Here is a 27,153-nt window from a genome sequence, read left to right on the forward strand (position 1 = left end):
TTCATGCTCATACGTAAATTGGTTTTGCTTAACACTTCCTACATTTGATCCATCAGTTGTAGTCTCTTTGTGTTTTTGGTTACAGGAATGTTCAGTGTGTCGTTAGTCTTTTGAGAACAAAGAAGCAAATCTTAGTTCTTTTCCACATTTTATGCATAACCTTAGAATTAGTTAAGTACTGCAGAAATAAATGCTAGTTTTTATCTGAAGTTTATGAATGTAACAGGACTTCATCCTGTTACATCCATCTTATTGACAATATGATGTTAAAATACGAAATGTTTCCATGTTTCATGCTGAAGCTTGTGGCTTTCCACATGGAATTTTGTTGAGAAAATGCACGTAGCTTTTATTGTCAATAAACTTGCTGATTGTTTCAGTGTTACAGCTCAATCCATTTTCATCCATTTGCAATTGAGTTCTAAACGGTCACTTCTGTAACACTGTTTTTTTCTTCTTTTTTAGAGTATTTGTTCGTCCTGATGATGATTTGATGCAATTAACATTTTCTTAACCATGATGGCAACACAGACATTAAGTATAGACAACTATCAAGATGGACAACCGGTAAGATTGTTTTTCTTTCTCTATAAACTGACACAGTTGGCAGGAGAAAGAAGGTGTGATTTTAGTGCCTGTGTTGGCATTACTATTTTTGTTTGTAAAACAAAATATTTGAAGTGAGGAGCTAATATTCTGTAATACTTTTAAACGTTTGATAAAGACTTAGTTAATCTTTATATGACTTTGCTTAATTTCTGGCAGAATGGTTAGATAAGAGATTTTATTCCAATTCTGCTTTAAGTGATTTGTGTGCTTCATGTTCTTGCTTTTAGGAAAGGCAAATTGAGTATCCTTAATATTTTGTGTTCATTATTCTTCGGTGTTCTTTCATGTCTGCAATTACAGTAGCCGTTGACATTCGGGCAGTTATAGGCAACTTGGTTTCAAGGAACTAAATTTGGTATCTAGAATTATATGCTAGTTTGATTTGAAGCAATTATGCTGGAGACTGGTAAGGAGGTTATTGATAACAATGGATGGTTTGAAAGCTGATCAATGATACTCCAGTTTTTTATTTCTGTAAAGAGGCATGTGAAGTAAATGAAGCATGGTGGGTTATGTTTGGTCATGTTGTTTCTTTTTGTACAGCAGGCAGTGTGTTGCAACAATTTGAATTTCTAAACTAAAATACTGTTAGCTGGGAACAAGTCATGCCATTGGCCTGTAACCTGAAGACCCATCTTTATATTACTGTGTGTCAGCCCTAAGCAGTAAATACAAGTACTTCTGTCAGCAGATGGCAACAGTGATGAACAGAAGAAAAAAAATGGCAACTTTCTCCATTTTATAAAAGAAAAAAACGTTTATCTGAATGCAGTCGTGTTATTGTTTTTGTTGTTGTTATCTGCTGCTTTTATTGCAGTTCTGATTTCTCTTTCCTCTTGCCTGTCTTACCCCTTTCACTTTATTCCCTCAGCAAATACATGTCACCCTGTGACACTTCAGTGAAAGTAATACGTGTTTTTGTAAAGAATGGTTGTTTTCTTTTGATTTGTTTCATGATTTAAGCTCTCAGTGTCCATATAAGCAGGTAATTTTGATGCCTACTTCTTTTGTAGCATTGAAATGACCCACAGAAAATAGCTCTCAGCTTGAAGTGAACTATTTCCTCCTCCTAGCAAGACAGAGCCCTCACTGAGCATAATCTCCACCTTCAAACCCTGCAGATAAGGTTCAACACTTATAATCACTTATATGAGTCACCCCCTTATGTTTTGCTCCTCCTCCTTGTCATTAGCCAAGAAATGAGTTCATTAGTTGCATCATTTTTTGCAAGCATTCTGACTCTAAGATCACCTATGCTTGCTGAGGAAGTTTTTTACAAGGCAGGATGCTGTCTTGGGCTGGATACTCTGTTTCTTTCTCAGTTTCTTATTTTTCTTGAAGGTGGGTGACCCTGACAGGTAATAAAGCATAAATCCTTCTGTTCTCTGAGACACTTGCTGGAGGTAGTGTAAATGTCTTTTGCTTCTGTCACGTGCAGATAATGTTTCACTGGAACCCTCTCAGGGGTGTACTGTATGTAAAAAGGGGAAAAGAGGGAAGAGGATTGCACTGTTTGTACCTGAAGATATCAGTTTGGAATATGGGGGGACACCCAGAGTAGCACCTGTCTTCTATTCCAGACAAAACTTCTTAGGGTTAAAGCAGAAAAGGCTGCAGTGACTCCTTGTCTTTTATGGAAGTTGCCAGTGCAGGAAGAGGAGAGAGCTGGGGTTTGGAATGTGGTGGAGGGCTGACTATGACTCCCTTTAAGACACCTGATTTAGCCTGAAAGATGATTAACAGGGGGTGTTGGGGAAGACCATTTCCAGCACCAGGAACACCGTGATCACGTAGGCAAGGCTCCAAGGCACTGCAAGCCAGCCAGCACAATGCAGGCCTGGGTAGAAGCTATGGCTGTATGTTGTTTTTTCACTGGTGGCAGATTGTGTTACTGTGCTCTGAAATAGAGCTGGTGAAGCAATCCATGCAGTATAAGCAAACAGTTGAATGTGTGGATACTAAGGTGGGGGCAGTGGGCAGGAAAAAGCAATAGGGAAGCAGAAAAGCTGTCCTTAGGAAGACAAGTGTTCAGCTGCAGCTAATGGAACAGCAGTGTGGGAGGTAGCAGTTGTTGACCCCAGGTGGGATCAATTGTGGTAATGTGAGGAGGTATTTCACACTGCTAGGGCGGCTGTGGAGTTGTTTAGTCATTTAGGTAGATTTGTAGGTCTTGGTGTTCTTTTTCAGTAACACCTGAAATATTTTTTCAAGCTCCTTTTTGGGGGAATCACAGCTATTTTTTATTGTTTTTTTTCTGCTTTACTATTGCAGTTCCTCCTTGCTCTATTTACTTGCAGGCCACCAATTTAGATTGGCTCTTTTAAACTCTCATGCTGATCTATCACTTCAGACTGATAACTTCTATATGAAGTGTCTATGTTTATTTTGTATTAACAGGTGAGTTGCATTTAGATAAGCTGACAGATGTGACTTAACTGCTATTCAAAAGTAGTTTTTACTTATTTTTCTTTTTCTCTTCCTTCAACATTTGCTTACATATTTTTGTTAAATAGATACCTAGAAGCGCTTACAGCTGTTTTCTCCAGGAGCTTGATATCCTTAAAATAATTGGTATGTAAGTTTGAGTGGTAGAGGTCAGGGGAATTTATGCTCCTGATAACTGAGACATTGGTAGGACACAGAATATTTTAGTTCTGTTTAAGCAGATGTGCATTTTAATGAGCAAGAGAAACTTCAGGATCTCTTTTCTGCAGTATCTTGTTATAACGTACAGTAAAGAATAAGAAGAAACGCTGAATAGAAGCTTTTCCTTTCTGTTGTCTTCATCTAAATGCTTTTTATGCAGACTCATAAAATTTTTGGAGCAATGTATTCTAGCCTACTCAAAAAACAGTCACTTCAGAGATGAAATGCTTTAACTATTTACTAATATTCTGTCATTCCCATTTTTAAAGCTGAGAGCTGAAACTTAAAGTGACCTTTACACTATTCATCAGAAAGTCTCAAGGAATAAAAGAGGTTTTTTGTTCCCACCATGGCTACTTGTGCAATTGCCAAGTCATGCCAACCTTCTGGCAATTTAGTAGCCCTTTACTCTGGTGTTTCCTTAGAAAACGGTATGCTTATTTTACGTCAAGCATGCAGATTTAATAATAACTTATCCTTTTTCTACAGATGCAAGTAGTAACAGAGTTAAAAACTGAACAAGATCCAAACTGCTCTGAAACTGATGCAGAAGGGGTGAGTCCTGCCCCTGTAGAATCTCAAACTCCAATGGATGCAGACAAGCAGGCCATTTACAGGTAGTAATGGACTTGTGCTCTGTCTTTTCAAGGGTAAAGAACAGGAACTATTTTTATTTTTTTAATATATACTAGTAGAAGGTAGCTTAGAAACAGATTGTTTCTTGGCTATATGTCTTAGTAGCATGCAGGGAAAGGAGGAGATCAATTTAAATTCACTGTCGATTTTTAGCCAAAATATATTATTTAAAAAAAAAAAAAAAAAAAAGACAAGAAAACCAGCAACCTTCCTTTTATTATGAGATTCATTCTAATCCAGCATAGTTTAAATGAAGTTCTAAACTCGGTTGCTTTTAAAGAGCAATTTAGCATACTGTTCAGGCGATTGAGCTGTGCTCACTGTAGATTATACAGTAATTTTTATCTTCAATGTGGGGTATTTTTTAAAATTGTAATTAGGTTAGTTTTTACTTACTTCTCTTTAGGGATAGCAATCTACTGCCTAGTGATTGGCTCAAACTGGATTGAATGTTGATGTATAAACACAGTAATTTGAGATTTTTTCCCAGTGTTAAGTGCTGCACTGAGTAGTATTGTTTTCTTTTTATGAGGTTAAGTGTTCTTTCATTTTTCTTCCATTTTAAGTGCTTTATAAATATGTAATTATTGCCAGTTTGCAGTTAATTAAAAAAAAAAATAGACATATCCATTCATTTTTAGACTTGTGCTGACAAAAGCTGCTTCTGCTCTGAGCCATCCTAACCACTTTTTTTGGAGGCCTTCAAGTACATTCTGCGTACTCTCACCAGTTCTGTAAAGTTATTTGTGATGAATAAGCAAAGCCCACGTTGAGGAATAAATGACTTTTATCTAAAATAAAGGATTTTATACTTAAAAAAAAACCAAACATTTAAGTATGCATTCATCCTATTTATAAGTCTAAATCACTATTTCTAACATGCTGTATTTAACGTATCTGTTGTCACTTATTTACAGTAAATTATATAGTATTTCCTAGCTCTTTGTTTTGTGATTGTTCTGTTTATTTAGATATATTTATTTTATTGCTTTACTTGCCCAGAGGTTGTGCGGTAATGGAAAAAGGAAAAACAAATTTTAATCATGTTCTGCTACAGCCAGTGGTGCTATGTGCAGTCTCATTTAAGACTTGTCCTTCTGTTTCTTAGGACTGATTGTTACCCGCTGTGAGCTAGATACCTGACTTTTCAGTATTGTAACTAGAAGTGACAATACTTATTTTAACTTCTATTCTAGGCACCCACTATTTCCCTTGTTAGCACTGTTATTTGAAAAATGTGAACAATCTACACAAGGATCGGAAGGCACGACTTCTGCAAGTTTTGATGTAGATATTGAAAATTTTGTAAGGAAGCAGGAAAAAGAAGGAAAACCCTTTTTCTGTGAAGATCCAGAAACTGATAATCTGGTAAGTATAACCTGTTTCTTTCATGTCTGAAACAAACATCATATTTGCCTCGTTATTGTTTCATATCTCAACTGGTGCTTATAGTTTCTCCTCAGATGTTTTTCCTACAAGGGATTCCTTTTTATGTTCATCCTGAGAAATAGCTTCTGAAGTTATTTTTTTGCAATCTCCTCTTTTTTTTCCTCCTTATCTGTAAACTTTTATCAGTTCCTTCATAGTTGCTTCCCATATGGGTTTCTAGACTGTCTGAGATCCGTATATTGGGGATGACCAGAAACATGAGCTTGCCGTAGCTGGCTCACTCTGCAAATTAATGTTAAGGTGTCAAGCATGTAACCCATGTTTATGAGAAAAAGTCATCAGTGTAAGTTGTTTTTTTTCAACCTTTTTTTTTTTTTAATCAGGATTCATGTAGTTAATGGAAGAGATGTTATAAAATGAGCTTAGAAAATGTAACATATTGACTTTTTTCTTACATGCTGATGTTGTCTTTATGTTTTCTGAAAGTCCATCAGAATGTAAATCTTCAATTCTGAAGATTTTCAGGAAGTGATGAAGTTGTGATTTCTGTGCTCTCTTTGTCTTTTTTGAATCACATTCCCTAGCAAAAAGTTCTCTTCCTATGCTTGTACCTAAACTATCAACCTTCCTGTCTTTGGAGTCAATTCACAACTCAATGTTATCATGTTTGAGAGCGCTGAATTTATAGGGGTCACGTGTTAATCTGCTGGACTTTTAGTTTTGCAAGACTAGTTCCTTTAAGGAGACTGTAAAACAAGTCTTTTTGAGTCTACCTTGTAGGTGAAAAAGCTACATAAACAATTAAATTTCACAAAGCTAAACTGACAGTGGTTGTAAACAACATTCAGAAAAGGTATGTGTTTTAAAGCTGTTATATAGAAAGATTTGTGTCTGCCTTTAATATTGCATGTGGGAGACTAAGACACAACATACCTGGAGAAATCTTAGAATCAAAACCATTACTTAGATGAGAATAAATCTGAGATGCTGTTTAGAATTGTCAGAAGGGCTACAGTAAACAGCATGTTAGAAGGAGCACGGGAGGGTGGGGAGGTGGTTATTTTGGCTGCTTTTACAGTCACTTTTCATAACTTGGTTATCATTGTACTGAAGTTCTGGGAAGATAATGTTTAAATACCATCATGGAAGGTGAAATTGCAAGAGTCTCTATGTATAATTTGAACAATGTGAAAGGAAAGCAAGCAGAAAATAGTATATTGTACAGTGAGGCAAGTTTTTACAGATAAAGAGGCATAGAAAGTTATCTTTTCAGCTATTTGTTACATACTTTTCACTGTAAGTTACAATGCTGGGATGTAGATAACTAACGTATCATGTTAATGATCTCGATCTGTAAATTTAAAGTTTCTTAGTTTAAATCATCTTCCAGAATGGAGAAAGCTAACACAACTCACACTACACTAGTCCATCTTCAAGCATGCTTCTACAAGGCTCTCTTACCACTTGTGTTCTGGAACTGTTGATTTTACAGAGGCTTTTGTTTTCAGTTTGGAAACACTCTGAGGCTCAAATATGCCCTTTGGATGGGAAAGTAGCTGAAGAAGAATGCATAATATGATACAAAACAATACTCTCAGTATTAGTATAAAGGTTTTCAGTTCATAAATAAAAGACTAGGCACTGGCCACTGTAACCAAAGTTTATAGCTATGACAGAATTGAAAGCCCCCAACATTTCAGTTTCGTATGTTAATGATTAGATCTTTGTGGGCAAATTTTGATGCAGCTCACTTGAGAAATATTTACCGATAGAGACAGTGATTTAGTAGTCTACGAAGAGACAAGTATTAACAATATACATAGTAACACAGTTCCATGGATTAAACCCTATTGCAAAATGATTGTTGCCACTGCAGGAATTAAAAATAGAATAAAAAAAGAAGTAACATTACAGCAAAAGGAAATAAATGATAATTCTTTTCTTTAGTTACTTTCCTAGTGTAAGAAACAGTGGTATAGCTTTTTATTGTTGTTTGTTTTTAACTTGAAATGTCAATGGTGTAACATTATATTTATGAAATACTTGTAGAACAATGATAATTACATTATAAATGTAAATAGAATATAAATGCTTCAGAATTATTATAATGACACTGCCTATCTGAAGAGTATCACTCTTCCATTAGGGTGCAGAAAGCTTTGGCAGGCAGCTATGGGCAGGCATTGCTACTACTTTTCAGATCATTCTTCAACAGGAAAGCATTCATGCAAATTAAAAGAAAAATAATGAATTGCTTCAAATGCACCATTGCTTTCTGGAGAGGACTAAATGCAAGCTGAAAATGACAAAATGATTAAATAAGGACTAAATAAATGGACAGTGAGATGAACTGAAAACTTACTGAACTGCTAGATTCAAAGAATTGCAACAGAAACATGAAATCCAGTTGAAGGCCAGTCATGAGTGGTGTACTCCAGGGACTGATACCACGACCAACATCATTTAACATCTTTGTTCATCACTTGGATGGTGGCATAGAGTGTACCCTCAGCAAGCTGGCAGGTTGTACAAAACTAGAAGTGGCTGGTGAAAGGGAGCTGTGCCACCTTTCACAGAGACTTTGATAGTTTGAAAAAAATAGGGCAGCAAATAGTCTGCAAAAGGAAATGCCAAGTCTGGGGAGAAGTAATTCCATGTACACGTTCATGCTACAGGTTGACCAGTTGGAAAGCTTTGCAGAAAAAGGACCAGAGTGCCCTGATGACCAGATTGAATATGAGCTAGCAATGCATCATTGCAGCAAAAATTTCAATGTACCTGGGCTGTATTGTGAAAAATGTTACCAGCAAGTTGAGGGAGGTGATTCTTTCCCTCTGTGATCTTTGGTGAAGTGCATCTAGAGCGCTGGGTACAGTTCTGGGCTTCTCACTATTAGACGCAGGGATAATGGAGTGAATCTAGCAAGAGACCATGAAGATAACTAATGGACTCAAATGCATCTCAGAGAGATGCTGAAAGCTGAGACTGGCTAGTGTGGAAGAGAGAAGACTTGAAAAGAGTTGTAGGAGATAGGAAAAAAAAAAAAAAAAAAAGTCTTGCATCTTTTTTTAGTTGTGCCCAATGAAAGAGCAAGAGGAAATGAACATGAATCAAACTACAGTAGATTACGTTAAAGCCTGAGGGAAGAACAAAAGCACTTTTACTATAAGGGAGGCTGAATATTGGAGTTGCCCGGAGAGGATGTAGAATATCCACCCTTGGAGACAGCCAAGACCTAACTATGTAGGGCCCTGGGCAACCTGCCGTACTTCACAGGGGAGCTGGATGAAACAATGCCAGAGATCTCTTCCAACCTCAACTACTTTGTGATTCTGTGAGCCTTCATAGATCATTTTTCAAATATCCTGCATGTCTTAGCCTGCTTCGTATGCTTTGTCGTAGATAAGTGTCATCTCAGATCTTGCTGACACTGGTATAGATGGTCTGCTCTGTTCAAATAGTCCTGCCTCCTGACTGATGACCCATTTGTGACTTCAGTGGTGACAAAGTCTCTTGGTTTATGTGGTATTTATTATTATTGATGGGCTTTGCAAATCTGGTTGACTTTCCTTGAAATGGGTGAGGAAGTATCTGTTTATGTCTCGTGTCCCATGGCCACTGAGATCAGTGCTGTCTGAAACTGGAACCACGTTGCAAAATCAGCTTATCTTTGACATTGAATTCCTGATGTATAGTCACATTGTTAGTGATGACTTTCTGTTATTAGATCCCAAATGTAAACTGAGTGTGGCTTTTCCTCTGCAGAGGGCCAGGGTCTCTGCGTAGCTGGTGTTCTGACAGACAGTTCAAGGACAGTGAGAAGAGGAACAGAAGAGTTTCTGTCAAGTTTTCAAATAGTTATTTGAAGTGTTCTTCAAACTCTTCTTCTGCTTGAAATACTGATGGTTGGACAGAGAAGACTGTAGCCGGGTTTAATGGCAGATTTTTCTCTATTGTGTCACATAAATATATATATGTTTTTACATAGATTAAAAGTTATTTTTTATAGATTAAAAATTACATTGTAGTAGAGAGGGGCTCTAATATGGGGCATCTTTGTGATACCTTTTTACTGTATTTCCCTTCTTAACTCCAGTGATAAATAAGCCATTCACTTGAGAGGACAATCTAGCAGACTGAAGGGTGAAGCAGGTAGACCAAGTAATTACTGGTTGTCCAATTGTGTTTTTATCTCACTGCAGCAGAGTCAAATAAGTAAGATGTATATGTTTGCTTAGTACCAATCATTCAGCTTGGAGCCAGAACTAAACTGAGATGAACTGAGCATTACAGTGCTATAAAGACTCACTGAAGTCTTATCAGAACAAGAGTTGCAGGGCTGCCTCAGGTAAGGAAATGAGTCACTTATTGAGCTGATTCATTTATTTTCCTCCTTTTTTTTTTTTTTTTTTTTCCTTCCAACTCAACTGCTCCATGTAGGCTTTGTGACAGAGCTTTAAGCCTACGGTTCCAAAGTGGCAGAAACTAATTTCAGTGTTTCTGCCAGTCTTAACACATTTTTCATTTTAAGGATGTTCCTGGCCAGTATATTGCTAAGTCTGGCTTCTCAACCAAGTTTCTACCCTTTTTGATTATTTAAGGGGAGAGATTCCGTTCTTTGATCTTCATTAATGAGCTCTAACTTTTGATTAGTCCTGAAGAGGTCAGGCAATTGGACTAGATTATCTTTGAAGGTCTGGTTGAACTATTCTATTCATTCTGATTAACCACACAAACAGCTTCAGTTGGTGATCTTAAAACATCATGGCAAGGGTTATGATCAACAACAAAAAAAAGTAAAAGATCTAGAAACACTAGGCCTTTTATTTTTGTAGTGTCTTGCCCAATAAAGACTTTGTCAGATGTGTTGTCAGAAAGGAGCTCTGGCACTGAAATGAATGGGAGCATTTCCATTAATATTGATGGCTTCTGGATTAGGTCAAATTTTGACATTTGGCTTGAGCATATTTAGAAGTACAGTAATTTCCTGGAGAAGAATTTGGAAAGAGTGAGGGAATGGCACTTTCTCATGTAATGTTTTTTCAGTAAAAGAATTTTTGAGGTACTTTGTGAAATGACCTGGATTAAGCACACTTGAGTTTGAGTTTGTATAGCTATTGCAATGTTCCTGATCTTTTTCTGTATGTGCATCATGTAACAAAGTCAGCAACAGTGTGTGTTCAAAAGCCACATCACTAAAAAATAAACCCTCAAGCTGTACTATGTCTTCCCTGAATTGTGAAATGTCAGGTGTCTATTCCTTTGTCTGAGAGGTGTATGAGATGCCTTTCTTTATTCCAAGGAAGAGTGTATAACAGGAGAATGCAAAGTTTAGTACTAAGATCCGTTGAAAGAAACTCTAAGCTTTAGTGTCAGCTTCTGGACAGGTTTTTTCAGCTTGTCCTCAGATGTAGGATGTCTTGACATTATGTCTTTACTCTTAACGTGGCTTCATCTTCCAGTCAGAAGAGGTAGTTGTCTTTGGACTGAAACTCTCCCAGAAGAGTTTCCTATCTCTATTGAAAACATAAGGGAAGTGGCTCTTTGGTCATTTGTGCAATTGCTCTCTTAGAACTACTGTCCTCAAGTAGAACTTGAAGTTGGAAGGGTTTAGTTTTTATTAGCTCTACACAGGTTAGACTATTTATGGAGGTAGAAGAGAGAAGTAAGAGGTTATGATTTTGTGCAGTAGATATCTATATATGTGTGATGCAGCATGTTGTTGAAGCCAGAATTGTGCTCAGTCTTGAAATATGTTCTACAGCAATCTTCAGGTTTTCAATAGTTTTGTTCTTCTTTCTGATTCTTGGTCATTCATTCTGTCTGTTTCTTTAGCAGTCTTTTCTGAACTTAAGTGCCAATTAGCTGCAAGAAGTGTAGCAGACCTCCTCTTTTCCCATACTATTCATGGTGGGAAGGAAGTAGAAGATAGTTCTTACGTTTAACTTGCTAGTCTGAAGCCTGCTTTCTTTCTGAGAGTTTTGACTCCCTCCTCATTTTTGGATCATTATTTTATGTACACCTTAGTCAGACTTAGCACCTGAAGAGATACTTACTCTTAAGAACCACAGATTTTGTTGGTCTGTATTACTAGCCAGGTGTTCCTGAATGTACCTTCTCCTTTCCAGAAGTGTGCTCAACACTGCTCTTAACGTTGAATTTCATCTTTGAAACTCCTTACACTTTAATATCTCCATCTAACTTTCACAGCTGAAACAAAACTTGGATTTGCTAACAGAACAATGAGCCATCTTCCCTTTGTTTTCCTTTAGCCTTCTTTTGTTCTTGTAACTTACATGAGTAGGTTGTTCAGCAAGAATATTTACAAATCATTTCTAGAGTTTTCTGAATTATGCATTAAGATGTTTAGAATTTAATGCTTTTTTTTGTTGCTTACTGTTAATCCAGCCATGACAGAAACATCAGTTTGCTTCTGGAGGGTTCCTATCTCTTGTATAGCTTCTGTTAGGAGTTAACTCTTGCCATGTATGAGTATTTTGTTCGTTTTGTTGGTGTTTCTTTTTCTTTTAATTTCCCCACATTCATAGGGCCATAGGATGATTCATATTTGATTATGGTCTCAAGAACTCGGGAAGTCAGTAGTGCAACTTCCTGCACAAAGTAGGTACAGCTGTGAGGTCAGAGCAGGTTAAATAGAGTTATATCAAGCCTAGAAACAATATGAAATACAGTGTCTTAAATATGCTCTCACTTTTGTATTTGAACAGGACACTGCCTTTTTTGAAGACCCTTGAATTTTTGTTTCATTTGGGGTAAGGATTTTTGGTTCAGTAGCCTCTTCTGAAAGACTATCCTGTTGAATTCTTAGTTCTGTCAGGAAAACCTGTAGTGATGATGAAGCCAGGGAATGTCATTTTGATATTCTCTATATTTTCTGTGTGTGCTCAAACCACATTTTTGAATTTCTAAAAAGTGTTCCTACATCTGCAACTTTTCTCAGACCTCTGATCTCACAGCTGTGGATTCAGTAGGCAAGAGAGGTTATCAAAATAAAAGAAGTGAAGACTGAATGTCCCTCTGTCAGATTTTGTGTTCCTCCCCTGAAGACCTAAGGCCCCATGTGGGAATTTGCTCGGGGAGGTAGATGAACAGTGAATGGATGTATTTAAGTTGCTTTTGAAATGAGAAGATTACTTATTATACCAGAATTTTTAAGATGTGTTGTCCGCTTACATTTTTTTCTACTTGCCTGTGCTATGTCCCTTGAAGTCCATAAAATGTCATGGGTGTGCATTTTAACTGAACAGAGGTGAGCTGGGGATTGTGGCTAGCATGCTGCATAGTGTATTCTGTTCTCCTTTGTGCCCTATGCTCGAGGCACTGAAAAGATAGGACAAAGGCATGATTCAAAGCGTTTTAGGGCTAAAGACATCTCCAGATGGAGTACATTTATATGTGAACATAGTTTACTTTTATTTATGTACAATAATATCAACAATATCCATATGTCTAATGGTTCCTTACATCTTTCTACATGTCTCTGAAATGATGCGCCAGGTTTATTTCTTAGAGCTGAAAAGGCTGTGGTTTATAAAATTGTGTAGTTGTATGGCAGAATTTTGTTCAGTAGGACTAAATAGCAAAAATGTTTTTTGTAGACTTTTAAGCTATGATTCTAAAAAATAAAATAGAAAAAAAGGTGAGAGTTGAATAAGATATTGCTACTGCAATTTTTGTTTTAGTTTCAAGGATCATATGAGCTTCAGTCAGCAAATTTCACTTGGTCCACCCATGCCATGGGCCACAGTGAGCCATATGGCCATAGTTGCTGTGACGCACACATGGTATATTTACAAATTTTATTTGCCTTTCTAACTACAGTAGCACACCTTCCTGTAAAAGTAGCATTGACCGTGGGAGGATCTATAGAAACCTGGCTGTTGTTACTTAATCCTTGGTTCATGCTTAGTTTTGATATTAGTATAATTTTCACGTTAGATACCAACCATTAGCTTGAATTTCAACTCTAATTTTCGTTGATGCTGTTTTGGTTTGTTTTCCTGCAAGCAAAAGCTGATACATAAATAATATAAATTTGGGTGATGGTTTAAGAAAAAACAAACTACAAAAGCTTCTTACAAAGCAAAAGTAATTCATCATGAATACGCTCAAGTATTATGGCCCCAAAGTCATTTTTGTTACTTTGATTTCAGCCTAGCAATAGGAGGATGGGAGAGGTTAAAAACAAAATCTGTGTATGGCTGATATATGTGATCTGTGTTGTTCCACAATGTGTAAGCCATTTTATAATTCAGGTTTTTGGTCTCTGAAACTATTTGGTTATTGAAGCGCTACAGGGCAATCATTAGCAATTCTAAAGGGAGAAGACTATATTTAAGCAAAGATGACCTCTGTTTTGTGTTAAAATCTAGTTAAATTTGTATCGTTCAACCTGACTGTGTTTAAAGGTACTTAAATGCAGTTTCAAAGGCCACCACCATTGAGGGCTGCTCTAGAAGATGCTGTTTTGTATACCTCAGTGCTGGGCCACTGCATTTTGGATTTCAAAGGGTTTTGGTGTCAAAGGTCGTCAGAGTTACCAGATTTTAATTTGAATTAATTGCTTCAAGGCTACAGCTCAGATTTTTTTTTTCTGCAGCTGTGCTTTAAAGTTCAGTTTCTTTTTTTATTATTATTATTATTTATAGCCCTTAGTAGGGATAAGATTTCCTTCTTTGTTATCGTTTCAATGTTCCCATGTTTATTTTAACATACCATTTTCTCAGTTGGGTGAATGTCAAACAACAGGAATATTTTCTACAAAAAAAAAAAAAAAAAAAAACCAGGAAAAATGTCTGTCATAATGAAAGCTGAAGTCATCGTGAGGGAGAGGGAAGTATACCCAAAAGTGCCTGCCTTGATCTCCTTCAGTTGCTGTGAGTAAAGGCTACTTTACTTAGAAGTAAGGAGACAACTTGCTGGGCTGTTGTTTCTGGTTATTGCCTTCAATGCCGTAGCTGGGTACATGACCATTTATGTATGACATGTTTTTCCAAATAATGTTAAGCTTTGCATTACATTTGAAAGCTGCAATCTATTTAAATTCATGAAATGGATGGATATTTTTCTTTGAGCGCTAGCACAGCAAGTAAATGTTGGGGGTGGCACACTATATTAAAAAAAGGTTTTTTTGCCAATAAGTTTTGTGCGTAATTAATGTCCCGGATTTCCTACTGCATCATCAAAATTTAGACCATCTGGATTTGATTTTAGCTTTTGATCTCCTGCCATGACCCTTGCAATCACCTATGCTATTTTTATCCTGTATGAAATACCACTAGCTACCCAAACTTAGGAATCTTTTTCTTGCAGTAAGCATAAGTATTCTCGCAGCATACATTTCTACTGTACTTCTTTAGTTTTTGTGTAAGTATGGATTTGTCAGTTGGTTTCAGTGCTCTCTCATTCTATTTCAGAAACAGTCTGTTCACTCAGGAGATTCTACCCCAGAGTTGTTTGTATTTGACATAGCTTTGAAGTACCTGTGCATTTCTGTAGGACAGTAAAACTGTTTTGCTACTTCAAGCTTTTGACAGACTTTTAGGAAGGCAGAGTCTGGTTAGGAGGTCTAATCTGACATGTGACAGAGGCAAAGATTATATTGTAGTCGTGTTTCCTTTCTCCTCTACATCACAGTTTACTTAAGCAGTGTGATGATACAGATTTGTATGTAAACACATTCCTTTGCCATTTCAGGAGCATAATGATCAGAGTTTGACAAGCCTAGTTCAGCATTCAGCAGTTAGTAGCTGACCATTAATTGGATGGTCTTTCTTCCTGGAAAGTGGTGTTTGTTTAAATTTCACAGTGAAATATTTTTTTTTTAATTAACAGTGTTAATTTAAAAATGTTTTTCCTTCCCCCATCACTCCTTAGATGGTAAAAGCAATCCAAGTTCTTCGTATTCATCTGCTTGAGCTAGAAAAGGTTAATGAGCTTTGCAAAGACTTCTGTAGTCGCTACATTGCCTGCCTGAAGACAAAAATGAACAGTGAAACTCTATTAAGTGGAGAACCTGGAAGTCCTTATTCACCCGTGCAATCTCAGGTATGTTTCAAATACAATTAAATCTGTGTCGTAGGGATGGTCCTTCTCAGATTTATGAATGTGTCTGATGCTATCTGTTTTTAAAAAGCCCCAGTGATTCTTAAAGTTCACTGTCTTGCTTAGGCTTTATGTGGAAGTGTGGAAAGGAGAGTCTGAAGTCAAATAGGGAAAAAAAAAAACTAAGGATATTTTTGTATGGCTCTTAGAGCCTTACTTCTATTGACACAGGAGGGACTGAATTTTACGTTTGGTAACAACAGAAATTATAAATTCCTGAAGATATATGAATAAGGGTTTGCAAGGTCAGGACCGAATAAGAATTATCCTAAGCAGGACAAAATATATTAGATATCTTGGGTGCATAATACATTATCTTGAAATGGGAAGGAATTAAGATAATAACTAAAGTTCTGAAGCTGTGATGCTTGTAATAAGAGCATCAAGGATCTATTTCATATGTCCTTTATCTCTTGTGCCTTTGGAAACTTTTTTTCTTAGTATTTATATACCTAGAATCATTTCTCTCCTATAATTACTGCAGATAGTTTTATGTCTTTTCTAACAGTTGCATTCATGAAGGTTTTCAAAGATAATGATGGGTGATAATGAGAAAGTTAATGTAGGTAAATGATGAACTTCTAATGAAGTCTCTCCCTTTGAAGCTAATCCTGTGTTTAAGCTCCAAATGTATTTTTAGAGCCAAAATGACACAAGCTGCTTTATCTCCTTGGGGAAAAATAAAGTTCAACCAACTAATTGTTTTATTTTTCTAGCAAATGCCAAGTGCCATTGCAGGCACGCTCAGTCCCCAAGGGATTATGGTGCCTGCATCAGCATTGCAGCAGGGAAACGTAACTATGGCAACAGTAGCAGGTATGACAACTAAAGAAAAACTGGCACCTTGCTATTCATTATGGGTCCTTTTATAGTTGTTACAAAAAAATACACAAGTATTTCTTCATGTGTTTATATTTTAAGACCTGAAAAGCTATTGGTTTAATACAAGTGCCCTTATGGTTTCTGAATATCAATTTGTTTTCTGTGTATAGCAGGTATGTGTATGCGAGTGGAGGTTACAGTTTAAGTACAATATTAACAGATATTTCTGTGCAACACTAGCTAAGTCTTAAGAGATTGGAATGTTTTTGTATTTAGTAACCATCTCGTGCTCTGCACTGTCTAGAACTATCCCTAGGAGTCTGTGAAATCCTTCAGGTCCAAGTAGTTGTATTAATTTTGTATGGAGGTAGTGTCTGAACGCTTAGTTGACCCATATATCTAGGTGCCATCAACTGATGGCTTTTGCATCATGCATCTTATGACAGCTAGAATAGAGTGTGATATGTTAAAATAGTTGATATGTCATCAGAAGTGTGTTGTTGTCTACAGTGATGATTTCTATGTTTAAAAAGAATATTTAGGGGCTTTTACTTACCAAAATGTTGTGTTTTTTAAGGAGGGACAGTGTATCAGCCTGTCACTGTGGTGACTCCACAAGGCCAAGTGGTGACGCAAGCATTGTCACCTGGGACTATTCGAATCCAGAATTCTCAGGTGTGTTTCATGGGCTTCACAAAATAGTTTTCTTGGGTTCAAATGAATCTTTTTGTTTTCAACAGTTTGGGTTTGAATGTGATACATCATAGGATTTACAAATTTTATAACAGGGCATGATATCCCGAGCAGATCTGCCTTGCCACTTCGGACGTCATACTTCGTACTTGTTAAACATTATATGTATTTTTCCCCTTTTTTGTCATCATTAAAGAAAGAAAAAAAGTATTTGTATGTGGATTAAACAGAACCAACCAAACAAAAAGCCTTCTAAATTAAATACCAGGTGATTTTACAAGGATTATAGCTTTCCTAATTGTTGTTCCTGGGTTTATGGCAGGATAGATTTGAATGTTGCTGTATAATGCTGTGCTGTTGTCAGAAATTTGTCCTCTTAAGATGGCAACCACCAACACTGTGAAATTGTATGCGTTCCAGAATTTATGTATGTTGAGGAGCATTTTGCCATAAAACTTGCAAAATGGATAGGTTTGGGCCTGTATCTCAACTATAGGAAATACCACTTGAAATGCTCAGCGTTTCACAGTGCTGTGTATGTAGAAAAGAAAAACTGGTGAATAACTATTGAAATTTCGTTACGAAGCCTCCATATGCAGACAGATCACTTAGAAAGTGAAGCGTTGTTTTGCAAATAAAAGAATGCTAGAAATATGTGTTTGTTGTAATTTGATGACTTGAACCTAGTTCAGAAATGATATTTAAATCTTGCTTCATACCAGACGTAGACATAATGACTGGCCTGAAGAAACTGCTCCCTATTGTTTGAAAAACCTGATTTGGAATAAGTTATAATTGTCTGAAATGCAATCTCATATGCAATTTATATTCTGTTTCTTATTATTTCTGTCTAAGCACTTAAGAATGTATCCCCTGATGTTCAGATAACCAATGTGCAAACAACTTGATGTAGCTCTAGAAGTGAAAAAGAAAGCAAAGCTGTGAAAAAAATTTGAAATTTTAGGAAAACAGTGTTGTAAAGTGAATTCAGAATTTGACAGTAGCCAGAACCTTTTCCCCTTACTAGTCTTTTGCATATATCTTCCTACTTCTTGAAAATTTAGATGAATTTATTTAGCAGGACCTTAAATACCATGGTTTGCAACTCTAACGTTTATAATTTTAAGTTCTTTGCTTAAAACCTTAATCTTTACTATATTACAGCTTCCATAGTTGCTTGTGCTTGCACATAGTGAATTTATTCAGGATGGCATTTTTCAGTTGCTCTTCACTTGTGCAAGTGAGTTGATAGGGTGAAAAGTCAGTCAAAACCCTAACGTTGCATGGATCAGTACAGAGGATCATTAACCTGTCATTTAGTACATGGAGGGATTTTATTCTAAATTACAGCAAATCATCATTTGGCCCTTGTGACAAGATCGCATGTACACCCTGAAAACAATTGTAATTCTTAAAACAGAAATGTTCTATGATTTTTGCATTATCTGGAAATCTGATACCTCATTTTCCCTGAGTAAAGATGTTTTGGAATGCTATTGTAGGTGAGCTGCTATTGTAAGTCTTCCCTTGCAAATAAAGTAGCTTTTTAGAGTCAGAGTTCCTAATCTCTTTTCATTCCTTCTCCAAATAACTTATATTAATGCAAAATATTGCTATTACTATGCTAACTTTCTTATTTTAAAATTGTACACGCAGCTTCAGTTGCAATTAAACCAAGATCTAGGCATCTTGCATCAAGATGATGGCTCATCAAAAAATAAAAGAGGAGTTCTTCCCAAGCACGCTACAAATGTGATGAGATCTTGGCTATTTCAGCACATAGGGGTAAGGACTGAACATAATCATGTTAAATTTGTACCCCACGAGCTCAATTAACATTGTTAAAAGGGATCCTTCCTCATTTCACTGTGTTGAGAATGTAGTGCTTTCTCGACCTTGCTCTATGGCACACAAAGTAGTAGTTCTACTTGTGGCTGTGAATTTTTTTTGAGGGGGTTTTTGTTTGTTTCTGTTTCAGAGGAATTTCAAGCTGTCTTTTCCCCTTTTCAGCACTTCCAATGCATACTGAGTTTGTTGCTACCTACTCTTGCCTACAGTACAAGTCCTGCCTTTACATAAATATTTATACTTGAAGAATATTGTAGTGTTTAATATATTGGTATTTTCAGTCATCTAGCAGCTATTTCGAAACAGACAAATGATGCTGGGAAAGCATGTGTGCTTCTTCAGCACTTTTTTCTCTTTTCGTCCATTTAGTTTAGAGTAGCTTATTTTAACTAGAAAAGGCTTGTCAGTACTCTCATATGACAGTGCCTTTAGAAAGCATAACTAATCAGATCTTATCACATGCTTGTTGCCCAGAGATCACGCTGTTTAATAAAGATCGTCAGCCATGAGAATCTCTTTTGCTGAATTAAACATCAACAGTTCAATGATACAATGCATATTTTCAAGGATAAGACCAGTTTTGCATAGTAACACACATCTTACTAAATGATTTTTATCTATAAAAGTTTGTGAGGGTTCTTAATGTTGCTCATTACCAGTTAGATGACCTTAGTCTAGCATCTTTAATCACTTGTAATAAAGGAGTCCTTATTTTTGATGAGGAGATGAAACAGAAGCTTATGTCTTTCTTATTTGTTTTTTTTCTCTTGTTTAGCATCCATATCCAACAGAGGATGAGAAGAAACAGATTGCAGCACAAACAAATCTTACACTACTCCAGGTTAACAATTGGTAAGACTGAAAACTCTTCCATAATCTGTTTTTGTCTCTGCGTGCTTGCAAGACTGAGAAGTAATTAAGAGTATGGCTTGGATATGTGGAGTTGAGCTTACTGGTGTATGCTACATGTTTAAGGACTAGAATTATGTGCTGATACACAAGTATATTATTTATATCCTTCTGCCACTTCAATTATATAAAGACTTCAGAAAAAACTTTGCAGCCATAAGAATTAAACTCTCTTCTATTGCTGGAAGAGATGGAAGTACTTGCATCTCTTCTGCAAGATGATTATATTTAAAAAAATATATATATAAATCAAGGTTCAAGGGATTTAGTGGCCAGAGGCTCTGGTGTGATTATGGCTGCATATTTTACAGTTTGTTACTGTAGATTTTCATTCTGCTCTTCTACTAAATGACACAGTCACTAAACAATGGTGTCCAAATGGAAGGTGTCAGTATCTCAGTCACTGCAGTTCACAGCTCAGTATGTAGTATGTCTTAAGTGTGCTACAGGTTTAAGGTGAGAAGCCTGGTCTTGCAGAAGAGGAATAAGGGTGCCAGCATGCATCGCATTCTCCTCATGGTATTGTGTTCTTAAAATCACTATAGTGATCTTCCTCAGATTTCAAAATGGTGCTGGCTGCATGACTGCACAAGGATTCAGTGGGAAAATACACAAGATAGTGGCAGTGCAATGGCTCCATAAGTGCATCAGTATAAGTGTTCTCACGGTGTGGCAGTAACAGAGCTCTATGGTACTGAGATTTGGCTGATGTTTCTACAAGGCATTGCATTATGCTGTGTGAATCCAACAGCTTCACTCTACTTCCTCCTAAAATATGTGTTTAGCATTGTCTCCTGGATCAGGAACCAGACCTGGAAAAACCTGTGAGCCTTTCAAATAATTAAAACAGACAGGAGCTTCATGGAGTAAATGAAACCAGACCGAACAAACTAGGTTAGACAGGGATAAAATTTAGGTGAGCCCTAATAAGAGGAGTGTCAGCTTTCTGAATGGTACTGCAACAACTTTTCTGGTGCTTAGCTTATAATAAGATCTTGAAATGTACATTTATCATGCTGTCTGGAGAATTTTTGTCAGTAAGGTTTTTAGGGGGGGAATACTGTTAGCAGCAAAATGAGAGCAGTACTTGCTTAGCTAGTTTGCTAATATTGAAGATGTCAGTATTCTAGGAGTTCTAGTTTTACATGCTAAAAAGAATGTCAGACTGAGCTGGAAGGGAGAAGTGATGCTTTGCAGCTTTTATACTTCTGTTTTTTTTCCCCTACTATGTACTTTGTGAATCCAAGAGCTAGAATATTAACCACATTCAGCTCATAACATATTGATTGTGTTTAGGTTTATCAATGCTAGAAGACGAATTCTTCAGCCAATGCTGGATTCTAGTTGTTCTGAAACTCCAAAAACGAAGAAGAAAACAGCTCAGAACAGACCGGTTCAGAGGTTCTGGCCTGACTCCATTGCATCAGGAGTTGCTCAGCAGCAATCTAATGAGCTCGCAATGTCAGATGGTAAGGAGAACTGGTTAGAACACAGAAAGCAAAGTTGATTCCTCTATAACAGAAATGGAGAGTTTGATACATCTCCTGGAAGAAACTCCTTGATATTTCAGCATTTCTTCTTCAGATATTTCTTTTTAATTTGGAAAAATGTAACAAAAATGTCATTTTTTTTCATCTTCAGTTTATTTTTTGGGAGGAATATTTTATTGGAATCATAGAATCATAGACTCACAAGGTTGGAAAAGACCTATAAGATCATCTAATCCAACAGTCTTCTCATTACCACTGCTACCACAAGCTACTAAACCATATCTCGCAGCTCCTCGTCCAGACGCCTCTTGAACGCTTCCAGGGACGGTGACTCCACGACCTCCCTGGGCAGCCATTCCAGTGCCTGACCACTCTCTGAGAGAAAAAGTTTTTCCTCGTGTCTAACCTAAACCTCTTCTGATGCAATTTGGGGCCATTTCCCTGGGTCCTGTCCATTGCCTGGGAGAAGAGGCCAAACCCTTCTTCACCTCAGTCTCCCTTCAGGAAGTTGTAGAGTGCAATGAGGTCTCCCTGAGCCTTCTCTTCTCTGGACTAAAAATCCCAACTCCCTCAGCTGCTTCTCATAAGCCTTGTCTCCAGACCCCTCACCAGTTTCGTTGCCCTTCTCTGGACACGCTCCAGGGCCTCAATGTCTTTCTTGTAATGCGGGGCCCAAAACTGAGCACAATACTTGAGGTGTGGTCTCACCAGTGCTGAGTACAAGGGGATGATCACCTCCCTGCTCCTGCTGGCCACGCTATTTCTAATGCAGACCAGGATGCCATTGGCCCTCTTGGCCACCTGGGCACACTGTTGGCTCATGTTCAGCCGAGCATCAACCAACACCCTCAGGTCCCTTTCCTCTTCACAATCATCCAGCCACTCGTCCCCAAGCCTATAGTGCTGCATGGGGTTGTTGTGGCCAAAGTGCAGGACCCGACACTTGGCCTTGTTGGACCTCATCCCATCACCTCAGCCCAGCAATCCAGCTTATCTGTATCCCTCTGTAGGGCCTCCCTACTCTCAGGCAGATCCACACCACCTCCCAACTTGGTGTCATCTGCAAATAGATAGATGCAGTGAGACTGTTGCTTTTATTTCAGAAACAGTAGGAGGAAGGTTAGATGTGCAAATAAGTTCTCTCAGTATGTGTATACACACCAGCTGCGTTCTGTTTGATTAGAAGTACTGAACTTCCGTTCAGCTTCACAACTCCCCATCCTGTTCACATTCCTTTCACCGTCGCTGTAGAGGTTAAGCATCTGCACTTTTATATATGCTTCAGATGTTTCAAATTGTGAAAAAGAGAAATAGACTAATTTCCAAAAATTTGATTGCAGTAACTTCCGTAGCATCAGATCCAATAATAATTCACTTTCTTAAATTGAATCTGTTTTAATGTCAGGACAATCCTTGCATTCCTGCAGCCTGCTGCTTATTCATTGCAATGTTTTAGCAACTTTTTTTCCTCAGCTTCTGCTGGGTTTGACAACTTTATCAATTTAAGTCTCATTTTCTCTATGAACACTCCAACTTTTCTGCAATGGATTAAGCTGGAGTACTTTGCAGAAATGATCTTGTGATGACCTGATTGGAGACTTTTTTAATGAGTATCCAGAACACAGATGAGTTTAAAATTCTGGACCAACGTTATTCCAGCATTTCCTAACACTTAAGTGTCTGACAAGTTATTTAGCTTTTATTTTAATTTAGTTCCTTAGATTTCCTTCCTGTTGATCACAAACTCTACTTTATATAAACATGTCTTGCTTAACCCGAGAAACCAAGAAAGAAGCTAAAATTCTTTGATTGTGCTTCTCCAGGTGCTGTTGTAACAATTACAGCTCCGGTAAACATGAATGTAGACAGTCTCCAGTCCTTGTCATCCGATGGTGCTACACTGGCTGTTCAGCAAGTTATGATGGCGGGGCAAAGTGAGGATGAGTCTGTAGACAGCGGTGAAGACGATGGAGGAGATCTCTCAACGACAAATATCAGTGGGCTGGTTTTGGATAACAGCGATTCTCTGCAGTAGGAAGCATGAGAGTGTGACACAACATTTAGAAAAAAGAATGGACTGACTGACTGTTTTTATAGTTTGCACAGCAAACATTTTACACAAGTTTTATTTCTAATATGTTTTATATGTAGATATAGAAGGGTGCACTTTTTTGTATTTCATAGTAAGCTTAAAGAGTGTTTTTGCAGGTGCAGCAACTTCTTTCAAATGTGTTTTTTTTTCATTTCATTTTCTTATTTCAGAAAATTTTATCTAGTAATATAAAGAACCACGTAAGCACCCCTTTATTCTCTGAATTGGAAGTGCTGCCATTTCTAAAGAATTATGCAGTTTCGATTAGTGCTGTTATTTAACACAGCTCTTGATGGGCAGGTGATGTAAATTTAAAGCATGTGAGGAACTTGATCGTTAAGTTTGATGCGTATATTTGAAAGATGCTTCTGCACCTTAAAAACTGCTAGTCTGAGGTGGACAGCAACACACACAAAAAGAAAAAGGTGATGTGTGATTCAGTAGCGAATGTATGGCAACTTAAATAAGTTTAGTTTCTCTCATAGTCCATGAGCCTGTTTATCATTTGCTATAAAAACTCCTATTTTTACCTTACTGGGATTATTGGATAAAAAAATATTTTATAAATTCATGAGGAATTGGGATGACAACTGTATTATGCAGGAGTTTAAAAAAAAAAATTTCCAGAGGGGAAAAATAAATGTTTAGTATTCCTATTTGGAAGGTCTGAAAACTGACCAAATTTAATAAACAAGCCTACACTAGCACTCTATGATTCTCAGCTATCCTACAGTGATAGAGTAAACATATATTTGATAATAGCATAAGAAGGGCCCAATGTTTGATGGGGTTTTGATATTGTCAAACGTTGATTTATATTATGTGTAATATTCAAATTGCATTAACTCTGCATCTAGACTTGTATCTGAAGATGTTTGCTAAATGACTATTCAGGTAAGTAAATTCAAATACCCACAGCATTTCCAGTTATTGGAGAAATTTAAAAGTTTATAGTTTGTAGACCCGATTCTGAAAAGTTAAAAGTTTGTGTACTGTATCATTATGAATTTTGCTATCACTCCATTGCATTGAAAATATTTTCCCCCACTTCAAAAAGAAATAATTCATGGGTTTATATAAAACTTCCTCAAATCTGAAGGTCACCACCAGAGTACACAGCAGGCTTTATTAGAGTAGAAGATGCTTGTATCTCATTTAAAAATGAAGAACTAGCGATGAAAATATGTTTTGTGGTAACAATTAATTTCACCCCGTCCCTCTTTCCCCCCTCCAAAGTTTGGAGTCTCTATTTATCCATGGACACTTACTTTTGGAACTTTGTATTTCGAATAACAGACTGCAAGTGTCACGGTATGCTCTATGTTCTCATTTTAACCCTGTCCCTTTGTCCCGATGTTGGGTTGGATCAAAGCCAGAAATCTCTTCTCACTAAAACCAAATCTAGTTGCATTTCTAATGTGACAGGGAAAAGGATGTTAGCTTGCAGAATCTTCAAGCATCATGTTTGAGCAGAACTCTCTGCAAATATTTAATTGAGAACTTTATTTCTGCTTTCCAAAATACTCAGGCATGTGCTTTAGGTCCCATTGATTTCTGTGGGATTAAAGCATGTACTTTTTTTATATGCTTAAATGCTTGGATGTAGGTCTTTAAAAACTGCATTACAAGGCTAGTTTAAATTGGTATGGAAAGAAAAAAACTCAGAAAGAAATGCCAGAATCACTGGTACACATACATGTACAATAATACTAGTTTTAAGTGATCAGTAGCTATTTTGAAAAAGTGATGTTGGGACTTAATCAATACTAGTGATGTTTCTGCAATAGCTTTCATTTATTCCTGGCTGAGGATTTTGCTTCAGAGTTCAAATCCTGTAATGATCTGCTGCAGCTGGAGTAGTATCTTCTAAACAATTTTGGTTTTCTTAAGTTCTCTGCTCTGCTGCTTGTGCACCACATTTGTTAAAGAGCATAGCAAATGGCTGACGAAAGATAGCATGACTATCCCAAAAGCTATTGCCAAATCCGTTTGAACCCCAAAATGTTTTACAAGACTGCTATCGTGTACAAATCACGCCCCTCTGGAAACGTTCAACCTACTGCTCCTCTAAAGGATGCCAGAGATAACTAGAACTGAAAGACACATTCTGCTGTTCTTGGTTGCTCTGTTTTAACTCCAGAAGCACTTCCCTTTATGTAACAGGCTATGCTTTTGGTTTCTGTGAGGGGATTATTCAGCTGCCCTTGTTCATATTTAGTAATGGCTCTAATCTTTGTACTTGTAGCACGTAGGCAGATGAATAAAACCTTTCAGTGCGTACAGGGCCGTGGTAAAATCTGTTCTTCCAGATTGGCCTAGAAGGAAATCTGTGCTACAAGAACAAACCATTTCTCCTTGTCTCCTTCTCCTCCATGACAAGTTGTTGCTCCTCCAGGTCTACCAGCAGAGCTTTCCCCACCAGCTTCAAGGCAGGCAAGGAAACAGTACAGCAATGGACCTGGGAGGGCAGTGATTAGCCAGCAGTGAAAGGAGAAGGGTGAACTAAAGCAGAACTCAGCTTCTTCTTCTTTTTAATTTTTTAATGATTTGGTATCTGTACAGCTGGCTGGAATACATACAGTTTATCTGCCATTTTGAACCCAGTTGAAAATAGGCATCAGGGCTTGCAAACTTATGAAAGCTTATTTTTTCAGAAAGAAAATGTTACCAGCTTGGCTTCTCCATTCCTTCCTCCTCCCACACACCTCACTCCTTGCAGTTTTTCTCCTGAGAGTACTGTGACCTTCTCTTTATATAAATACCCGGAAAGTGAAACTGACAGAAGCCCCTATGAAAGGGAGAACATAAAATAGTTCTGTTGTCAAACTAGAAACAGTTAATTATTAGAACAAGTAAGGTTTACCGATATAATCAAAGGTATTACTGAACATATGGAACTGGAACTCTGTATTTTAATTTGGTGAGAATTCTGTAGTAGGTACGAGCTGCATAGAAGTGTGTGGTTTTGTTATTGTTTTTGGTTTGGGGTTTTTTTTTTGTTTGTTTGTTTTCCCCCCACAATTTGGGAGGGGGAAAGAAGTTGTGTTCTTCCTTTTTTGATGTGTAAGATTGCTGGTTTAAACAAAGCACCGCTATTCAGGAGAAGTGTATGTTTACATTAGACAGTTATTTACAAAGTCTTTATAGGGAACCTGACATTAAACTCATGTATAATTATCCCCTGTCCCCAGTTTGTAGGCAACAGAAAAGCTCATGCTCACTTGTTTTGTTTTTTGTGTTTTGTTTTTTAAATCACTGCTGTTCTTCTGCAGTCGTGACTATTGAAATTTAAATCTTTTCCAATGTAATTCAGATCATTAATACAAAACAAGAGGTTTTAGACCACTTGTCCCAAGATTTTTGTGATAAGCAAACAGATTTCATAATCGTAGAATGGCCTGGGTTGAAAAGGACCACAAGGATCATCTAGTTTCAACCCCCCCTGCTATGTGCAGGGTCACCAACCACCAGACCAGGCTGCCCAGAGCCACATCCAGCCTGGCCTTGAAAGCCTCCTTGGGCAACCTGTTCCAGTGCGTCATCACCCTCTGTGTGGAAAAACTTCATCCTAATTTCTAACCTAAACCTCCCCTGTCTCAGTTTAAAACCATTCTCCCTTGTCCTATCGCTATCCACTTACGTAAACAGTCGTGCCCTCTCCTGTTTATACACTCCGTTCAAATACTGGAAGGCCACAACGAGGTCTTCCCAGAGCTTTCTCTTCTCCAAGCAAAACAAGCCCAGTTCCCTCAGCCTGTCTCCACATGAAAGGTGCTCCAGCCCTCTAATAATCTTAATGGCCCTCCTCGGGATCTGGTCCAAGAACTCCATGTCCTTCCTGTACTGGGGGCCCCAGACCTGGATGCAGCACTCCAGACAGGGCCTCACAAGAGC

General features: G+C 37.4%; 1 protein-coding gene across 4 annotated transcripts; it reads left to right on the forward strand.

Moving 5' to 3' along the window:
• Positions 1-439: 439 nt before the first annotated feature.
• Positions 440-26,601, forward strand: PKNOX1 (PBX/knotted 1 homeobox 1). Of its 4 annotated transcripts, none has more exons than XM_010724316.3 (10): positions 440-567; positions 3,745-3,872; positions 5,088-5,259; positions 15,178-15,348; positions 16,122-16,221; positions 16,805-16,902; positions 18,577-18,705; positions 19,544-19,620; positions 20,974-21,146; positions 22,991-26,601. In XM_010724316.3, exons 1-10 carry the CDS (start codon positions 517-519, stop codon positions 23,200-23,202), a joined length of 1,311 nt encoding a protein of 436 aa, XP_010722618.1. In that variant the 5' UTR covers positions 440-516; the 3' UTR covers positions 23,203-26,601. The 4 variants fall into 4 exon arrangements, with proteins under 4 accessions (XP_010722618.1, XP_031412892.1, XP_019476840.1 ...); XM_031557032.1 differs by lacking the exon at positions 440-567 and adding an exon at positions 1,624-1,735; XM_019621295.2 differs by lacking the exon at positions 440-567 and adding an exon at positions 1,929-1,950.
• Positions 26,602-27,153: the final 552 nt, after the last annotated feature.

Source organism: Meleagris gallopavo, chromosome 1, assembly GCF_000146605.3.
Source record: "Meleagris gallopavo isolate NT-WF06-2002-E0010 breed Aviagen turkey brand Nicholas breeding stock chromosome 1, Turkey_5.1, whole genome shotgun sequence".
In the NCBI taxonomy this organism is placed as follows: Eukaryota; Metazoa; Chordata; class Aves; order Galliformes; family Phasianidae; genus Meleagris; species Meleagris gallopavo.

Coding starts and splice junctions, on each gene's coding strand:
- PKNOX1 (XM_010724316.3), top strand. CDS start 517: ATGATGGCAACACAGACATTAAGTATAGACAACTATCAAGATGGACAA. Junction 3,873..5,087: donor GACAAGCAGGCCATTTACAG/GTAGTAATGGAC, acceptor CTTCTATTCTAG/GCACCCACTATTTCCCTTGT. Junction 18,706..19,543: donor GGCTATTTCAGCACATAGGG/GTAAGGACTGAA, acceptor TCTCTTGTTTAG/CATCCATATCCAACAGAGGA.